Source organism: Elephantulus edwardii, unplaced genomic scaffold (genome assembly GCF_000299155.1).
Source record: "Elephantulus edwardii isolate Elephantulus edwardi_28Jun2011 unplaced genomic scaffold, EleEdw1.0 scaffold00085, whole genome shotgun sequence".
Classification (NCBI taxonomy): Eukaryota; Metazoa; Chordata; class Mammalia; order Macroscelidea; family Macroscelididae; genus Elephantulus; species Elephantulus edwardii.
Window position 1 is genome coordinate 2,322,056 of NW_006399835.1, and position 8,373 is coordinate 2,330,428.

Here is an 8,373-nt window from a genome sequence, read left to right on the forward strand (position 1 = left end):
TGAAAATCCACTGCAGAGTCAGCTATGGGTCGGTTCTGACTCCATGGTACACAATAACAACAATAACAATAATAACAAGGCATTAATAGGGGCCTTTGGTGTCCTAGTGGCAAGAAACTGTGCTGCAGCTCCAAAGGCACGTGCATTTCAAGACCACCAGCTGGTCTGTGGGAGAGGGATGGGCAATCTCCTCCTGAATGACTAACTACCTCTGAAAACCCACTGGAGGGCCAGCTATGGGTTGGTTCTGACTTGAAGGTACACAACAATATGTCTACCCCGGCTCGGCGGCGCCTCATGAGGGACTTCAAGAGGCTGCAGGAGGATCCCCCCGCCGGAGTTAACGGCGCCCCCTCGGAGAACAACATTATGGTTTGGAACGCGGTCATCTTCGGGCCCGAAGGGACCCCCTTTGAGGATGGAACATTTAAGCTCACAATAGAATTCACTGAAGAATATCCGAATAAACCACCCACTGTTAGATTTGTCTCTAAGATGTTTCATCCAAATGTCTATGCCGATGGCAGCATATGTCTGGATATATTGCAGAACCGCTGGAGCCCAACCTATGATGTGTCTTCCATTTTAACATCCATACAGTCTCTATTGGATGAACCCAATCCAAATAGTCCAGCCAACAGCCAGGCTGCTCAGCTGTACCAGGAGAACAAGCGGGAATATGAAAAGCGTGTTTCTGCTATAGTAGAACAGAGCTGGCGTGACTGTTGACCCGGGTGCTGTGAAAGAAGAGGCTGGTCATAAGAAAAATATATATGATGTGTTTGTCACTTTTACTTTATTAAAAGAAAAATAGCTGTTAAAAAAAAAGAATATGGTATAAGTGAAAGAGAAAGAAAGATATGAGGTGTATATATGGTTGTGAAGCGATTATCTAGTTTGTTTCTCAGCAAAGTAAAGATAAATGCTGCTTTCCAGAAATGTTTTCTGAACTAGTCCCTCCCCAGAATGCTAATCAAATAAGCTGCTAATCAAAAAGGCTAGTCATCTCCAATGGTCCAAATTCATCAACATCTCCATGGGAATAAGAGAGGCGATCTCTTCCCACTAAAATTCACAGCCACAGAAACTTGATGGAAGGTTGCTATTAGTTGAAATTGAATCCACGGCAGTGAGTTCGAAATTAAAACTTCTGGAGTAATATTTCTGACTACAAGATATTGATGTAACTCTTTTACAGATTTTCCTTAAATCAAGAGGAGTCCTGTTGGTCAGGATTAAACAAAGAAGGCTAGCTAGTGGATAGCTAGTAGGGGTGTTTAACCTGGCTCACAATTCTCCCCAAGAGCCCCACCCATAGGAAAGATAACATCTTTCTTTTCACTAACTTCCACCTGAAAATTAGCATCTCTTTCTAATATGAATCTAACAACAAGCTGTATTAGTGTTAGCAGTGCCCATGACTGATGGCTAGCAATAGAAATCACAGACAGTTCTATCTAAAACAGTTCCGTTGTTACAGATAGCTTAACATACCATTTACACCCATCACAACTTCAAATTACAGTTATTTGAAAAAAAAATTGTCACTAGATCTTATTTTAAATGCTAATAAAGAGATAGATATTACTCTAGCATATATTTTAAATTATATGTGTCATGCTGCTATTTGGATAACAATATAGTTGGCTGCCTTTTTAATTATGTAACTTTATTATGTACATTTAGAGACTTAATGGGCTTCCTCCTGCATAAATAATATTCTAAATATGTGTTATATGACTTCTTGATTGCCAAAGTCCATGGAATAAGAACAGTTAAATATCCTTGCTCTAAAGGTTTCATATTAACAAGTGGTTTTTAGAACAATGAACAATGACTATGTGACTCTGCTCAAACCAACCAGAGAATTTTACTGGTTTAATTATGTTCATTGTCACTAATAATATATTGGAGTCTTCCCAGATACTACCTAAATCTTTAATGCATCTAATCAGATTCACAGTAACCAACTCTTTCAGCACATGGAATTCAACATCTTGTGGTCCTCACTTGATACTGAATACCCTTCAAGGCCTACTTTTGCCTCTCAACTCTTTGCTACTGTATTATTTTTTGTTTGCTTAATTTATATTATGGGTATTCATTCAACAAGTAGACCTTGACCTTAATATATATCTATGTGCCTGGACCCTGAATGGTACAAAAGGTGAAGAAGTTTAGCTGCTTACTGGAAGAGGGAAGGTGAGTCCACTGGAGGGAACTTTGAAGATAGCCTGGGGATTGTGTGAAAAATCAGCCATTCAGACTCTTATGAAGCACAATTCCACTCTCACACACATGAGGTTGTCATGAGTCAGAATTGACTCAACAGTGACTGATTTCAAAGTAAGATGTCAACTTCTTGTGGAAGAAAATAAAAAGAATGATGTGATGCGGGGACAGTGGAAGCTCTAAAGCTTGAGGCAAGGTGATTAGGGGTTAAGTGCATGAACTGCTAACTGAGTGATATTCCAGAAGTTACTGTCTATGTCTGTTTCTTCATTTGTACATTGAGAGTAAAAAAATTGGATTCACTTGGGATTGTTGTTGCTTTCGAGTCAGAACTGACCAAAGCTGATCCTAGAGTAGATTTTAAGAGGCAGTAACTATATGGGAGGAGCTTGCCCTCCCTCTCCCACACTTGGTATATAGCAATACTAACCTCCAACTCTAAATAGCTTCAGGAGCTCCTGGCCTTTGAAGAAGGGAAGATTCTAGAATCACCTTTGCCCTCTCAAAATCATGTAACACCCATACTCCCAGAATTCCACCGGGCTTTGCCAACAGTCAGGGGATTGAAAGTAAGACAAAGGCTCCAACTCAAACTAGCTTCATGAGCTCCGGGGCTTTGAAGATAAACAACACCAGCATCTCACGTCTAGAGAAGACATCACCCTTCCCTGGGAAGGTACCCTACAGTGGCAGCAGTGTGCTGTGAATGGACGAACAGAGGCACTAAGACACGAGAAGACATTCTTGGAGCTTCTTGAAGTTCAGGGACAAGGACCTTTCCTCAGAACTGTCTGAGACAGAAATTCTTCCCTACACCTGTTCCTGGAATTTGGACTTAGAGCCTCCTAAACTCAAGAGAGACTGTCAGCAGGGTGAGAGACTGGCAGGAAGGAACGTGAGGCATTAGGCATCACGGAAGTGAATTGAGATCTAAGCCATCATATCAAGTGTTGGATAGGTGGAGGGAGATGCTGGATGGGATAGGCAGGAGAGGAAGCGGATGCTGGTGGAGTGGGGAAGAGGATGGGTCAATAGATATGTTCCAAAGAGGAGGGAGGTGACATTGAATCTATTGGTTACTTCTGTGATGGAAAAAATGTCTTTCATCTGCTCCTTTCTTGTCTGTCAGATATTGTTCTAAAGCTGAGCATTCAAATTAAGACTAAGAAGAAGGATTGGCTATCTTCTTCTGAAATAATAGGCCTTTGAAAACCCTATGTACAATAGAGCACACTCAGATTAGACTAGCAGATATGACACCTGATGCTGAGCCCTTGAATTTGGAAATACAAAGGAGGAGGAACAGTTGTAAGCAGACACTGGTGATTGGAATGTGGAATGTGAAAGCATGAATGCATAAAATTTGTCATTGTTAAGAAAGAAATGTAATAGAGAAATATTGACGTACCAGATATTGGCAAAATGAGAAAGTTTGGCATGGGACATTTTGAAATAGATAATCATATAATCTGCTATGTCAGAGATGAAAAGGTTAGGAAAAAGGGGTCACTTTCAAAGTTAAAGATATCATTCCTACATCCATCTTGATATGCCATGTTGTCAGTGACATGATAATATCCATACACGTACAAGAAAATCCAGTGAATATCACTATCATTCAAATACATGCACCAAAAACCAGAGCCAAAGAGAAGGAACTAGATGATTTCTACCAAGTTCTGCAGTCAGAAATTGATTGAACATGCAATTAAGATGCATTAATAATGATGAGTGACTGAAATGCAAAAGTTGGGAACAGAGAAGAAGAATTAGCAGTTAGAAAACTTGGACTTGGTGACGGAAATATTGCTGGAGATAGAATGATACAGTTCTGTACATTGCAATGATTCATTGCAAATACTTCTTAAACATAAATGGTAACTATACACATGGGTTTCACCTTATGGTATCTACAGGAATCAGATTGATTACATCTGTGGAAAGAATCATTAGAGAAAGCCAATATTAGCTATGAAAACTAGTCCAGGTGCCGACTGTGGAACAGACCCTCAACTTACTCAGATGTAAGTTCAAATTAAAGCTAAAGAAGGTCAAATCCACAGGATCAAAATTTGACCTTGAATTTCCGAGGCCTTGAACACTGATGAATGAAGACTAGATGAGCGATGGGAGGGTATCAAGAATATCATCCAGGAAGAATTCAAAAGGCCATTACAAAGATAGAGGATGAAGACAAGCCCGAGGTGGATGTCAGAAGACTAAATTTTGCACTAGAGTGCTAAGAAGCTAAATCAAAGGGAAGAAAGAAATCAAGAAGTTAAGGAGCTGAATAGAAGATATTAAAGGGCAGCTTGGGAAGACAAAACAAAAATATTATAATGAAATGTACAAAGACCTGGAGTCAGAAAATCAAAAGGGATGAATTTGCTTGTTATTTCTTAAGTTGAAGGAACTAAGCAACAAATTCTAGCCTCAAGTTTGAATACTTAGAGATGTTATGGACAAAATATTGAATGATCCAGAAAGCATTAAAAGAAGATAGATGCAGTACACACACACACACACACACACACACACACACACACACAGAAATTGACTGACACAGAAGAATTTTAAGAAACAGTATGTGATCAAGAAGCAATGGTGATGAAGGAAGAAGTTCAATCTGTTATGAAGGAATTGGCAAAAATCAAGGAATTGATGAAATAACAACTGATGTATTTCAGCAAAACTTTTCAAAAATTATTTCAGATGCTGCGCTGCATGTGGTCACCAGGTTGTGCCAAGAAATCTGGAGGACAACTACTTGGTCCACTGACTGGAAGAGATCGTATCTATTCCTTTCCACCAAAAAGGTGACCCAACAGAATGTGGAAATTATCGAACAATACCACTAATATCACACACAAGCAAACTTCTGCTAAAGATTATCCAAAAACAACTGGAACAATACATTGGGAGAGAACTACCAGAAATACAACTGGGTTTAGAAGAGGCTGCAGCACTAGAGACATTATCACCAATGTTAGATGGATCATGGATGAAAGCAAAGAGTACCAGAGGAATGCCAGTATTTCATTGACTATGCAAAGGCAAGACTGTGTAGATCATAACAAATTGTGGCTAACCTTGAGAATAATGAGAATCCCAGAACAGTTGATTGTGCTCATGCAAAACCTATGTCTAGACTAGGAAACAGTTGGGAAACACTACATGATTAAACGCAGGAAGGAAGTGCATCAGGGATGCATCTTGTTTTCATATTTTTCAATCTGTATGCAGAACAGATCATTCGGGAGGCATGTTTTTATGAGCAGGAGTGTGGCATCAGGACTGGAGCAACAACATCAGTCTGGAGACTAAGGTGTACCTGATCCAGACCCTGGTATTCACAATTACTTACTATGCATCAGAGAGCTGAACAATAAGGATGACAAAAGAAGAATTGATACCTTTGAGCTGCAGTGTTGGAGAAGAGTATTGAACATATCATAGACCAACAGGAGAGTAAATAGTTCTGTCTTAGAGAGGTTGAAACCAAGTTTCTCCTTGGAGGCAAGGATTTTGAAGCTGTGTCTCACATATTTTGAGTATGTGGCCAGGAAGGACCAATTCTTGGAGAAGGACATCATGCTTAGAAGGGTGGAGGTACAGCACAGGAAAGCAAGACCCCAGGTGAGATGGACTGATAACAGTAACTGGGGCAATGAAGGTGTATCTGAATTAATGAGACTGACTTAGGACAGGGCACGCTGCAGGGCTGTTGTAAAGAGAATCGCTATGAGTCACAGGTAACTTGATGGCACATAACAACAACGGTAATTGGTATATAGCAAGTGGCCAATAAACATTTACTCATTTATAGCCATGCAATTGGGATGTCCCACACACACACTAGTTTTCAAAAGATATACATAGAATAAGAGAAGATTGCCATTTTTTCTCCTGAAGAGATTTGAACCATCACAGAGGCATAGCTTTTGAGTCAGAAGCTCAACACCCAACGGACTACCTCAGTAAACATTTTTTGTTGTGTACCATAGAGTCAGAACTGATCCAGATCTGACCATCTAGCGGGTTTTCAGAGGCAATTCATTATGCCAAAGGAGATTGCCCCTCCTTCTCCCACGGAGCAGCTGGTGGCCTGGCACTTGGTACCTTTGGGATTGCAGCACAGCTTCTTGCCACGCGGCCACCAAAGCTCTCTCAGTAAACATTATTTGTTATTAAATATATGGAATCTTGAGGCTCCCTCCAGACTCTTGAGTCAGAATCTCTGGGGGTTTGGTGACCTTAGAGTCAATTATCTATACCAATAATTTTAATATACAGGTTCTCAACTTTATTTTCATTTTTGCCCACCTAGGAAATGATATCAGTATTCTGAGGGTTAAGCCACTCAAGTGCTTTGCTGTAAAGGTGACAGTTCATATCTACCAGCTGCTCTGTGGGAGAGATTTGCTAGTCGGCATCTACAAAGATTTATGGCTTTGGAAACCTAATGGCAGCTCTCCTGTGTCCTGTAGGGTCGGTGTGAGTTAGAATGAGTCACGATGATTCAAACACAAAAGATTTGATTAAGAAGGGACTTTAGAGTTTTTCCCCTCTTAGAAACCATTGTTATGATTGACTTGTATCCTTTAAAATGCATACTATGATTTCTAACCCCCTATTTCTGTGACATTCCCCTCACCAAACTCTGTGAAGTTTTAATACCATAGATAAAAAGCATATATCTAGCTATGTACTGTAGACCATACTTTATTGTGAACTCTTATAGCCCCTATTAAGAATATATACATTAAAACAAGAGGTTCTTAATCGTGCCTGCACATTAGAGTGAAGTGGGGAAGTTATTGAAAATATCTATGTCTTAACTCAGTAAAACAAAGATCTCTGTGTGGGAGTCAAGTATGATTGGCTTTTTGAAGATCCTGAGATGATTCCCATGTACAGCTGAAGTTGAGAACCGCCAATTTAGAGTCTGAGATCCTCTCAGAAGAGATTAAGATCTGGTTGGCAAGCATAACCTACAAGCATGAACATAAACAATGCAGTAGTGGCTGGAACAGTGAGTGCTATAGGAGCTCAGAAAAAGGAGAGATTAATACACGCTGTTTTTAGTAGGAAAAGCTTTGTGGAAAATGATGAATCCAGAGCTGGACTACGAATCAGATAAGATTTGGAAAGAGAATAAAAGAGAAAATTCACGTGTGGAAGTAATAACTTTCAAGGAATAAAAAGATCATGGAATCTTAGAGGATTTATTGGATTGAATATTATTCCCTTAAGATATGTACACTCAGAATCTGTGAATGTGACATTATTTGCAAAAAGGGTTTTGGTGGATGTAATTAATTTAAAGATCTTAAGATGATACAATCCTGGGCTAGGGTGAATCCTAACTTTAATGGTAAGGACCTTGGGCAAGAAAGAAACAACACACATGACAAAAGGTAAAGTGATTGTGGAAGCAGAGATTGGAATGATATAGGGACAACAATCCCAGGAACACCAAGGATGGTCCGTAGGCACTAGAAACTGGAAGAGGGAAATAAGAAGTATTACCCAGAAACTTCAGAAGGAATATGGCCATGCCAACATCATGATTGTTCATTTCTGTCCCTGAACTGTGAAAGAGTTCATTATTCTTGTTTTAAACCCCCAAGTTTGCGGCAATTTGTTACAGCAGCCCAGAACAATGCAAAAATCAGTCTGATAGAGTAAAGAGATTGTATTAAGAAGAGTTAAAAATGAACTGGAAATGTAGGGAGTGTCCAAACAAAAAAAAAAAACATTGTTTAAACATTGACTGCTGCAATAAGAACAATTAGAGACCCAAGGACAGGGAGTGAGACTCAGTAAAGAGCCACTGTTACTGATTGTTAATATAGGAATTAATGCTATTTCAGCCACCAAGAGTAAGTAGAGTTAGTAAACCATCTATAATCACATTAAAATGAAGGAGGGATGTAAATCTGGCTAGTGGGATGGCACCAGAAAAGAAACAAATAAAGAGATGGGCTCATAAAAAAATTCACGGGAAGAATAGACAGGCTTTAATATCCGATTTCTTGAGTCATGAAGAAGAAAGTGCTTCAATATGACTTTAAGATTTGAGCTATAATAAATGCTGTGTTTTCCATCTAGACAGTAAAAATATACTTTAACTTTTACTTA

At 39.4% G+C, this 8,373-nt stretch overlaps 1 protein-coding gene across 2 annotated transcripts; it reads left to right on the forward strand.

The window, feature by feature from the left end:
• The first annotated feature begins 266 nt into the window (after window positions 1-266).
• Window positions 267-828, forward strand: LOC102877144 (ubiquitin-conjugating enzyme E2 A-like). Of its 2 annotated transcripts, XM_006890000.1 has the most exons (2): window positions 271-418; window positions 509-729. In XM_006890000.1, exons 1-2 carry the CDS (start codon window positions 271-273, stop codon window positions 727-729), a joined length of 369 nt encoding a protein of 122 aa, XP_006890062.1. The 2 variants fall into 2 exon arrangements, with proteins under 2 accessions (XP_006890061.1, XP_006890062.1); XM_006889999.1 differs by having other exon boundaries at window positions 267-828.
• The last annotated feature ends 7,545 nt before the right edge of the window (window positions 829-8,373 follow it).

Excerpts from the sequence above, each read along its gene's own strand:
- LOC102877144 (XM_006889999.1), top strand. The coding sequence starts at position 271 with ATGTCTACCCCGGCTCGGCGGCGCCTCATGAGGGACTTCAAGAGGCTG.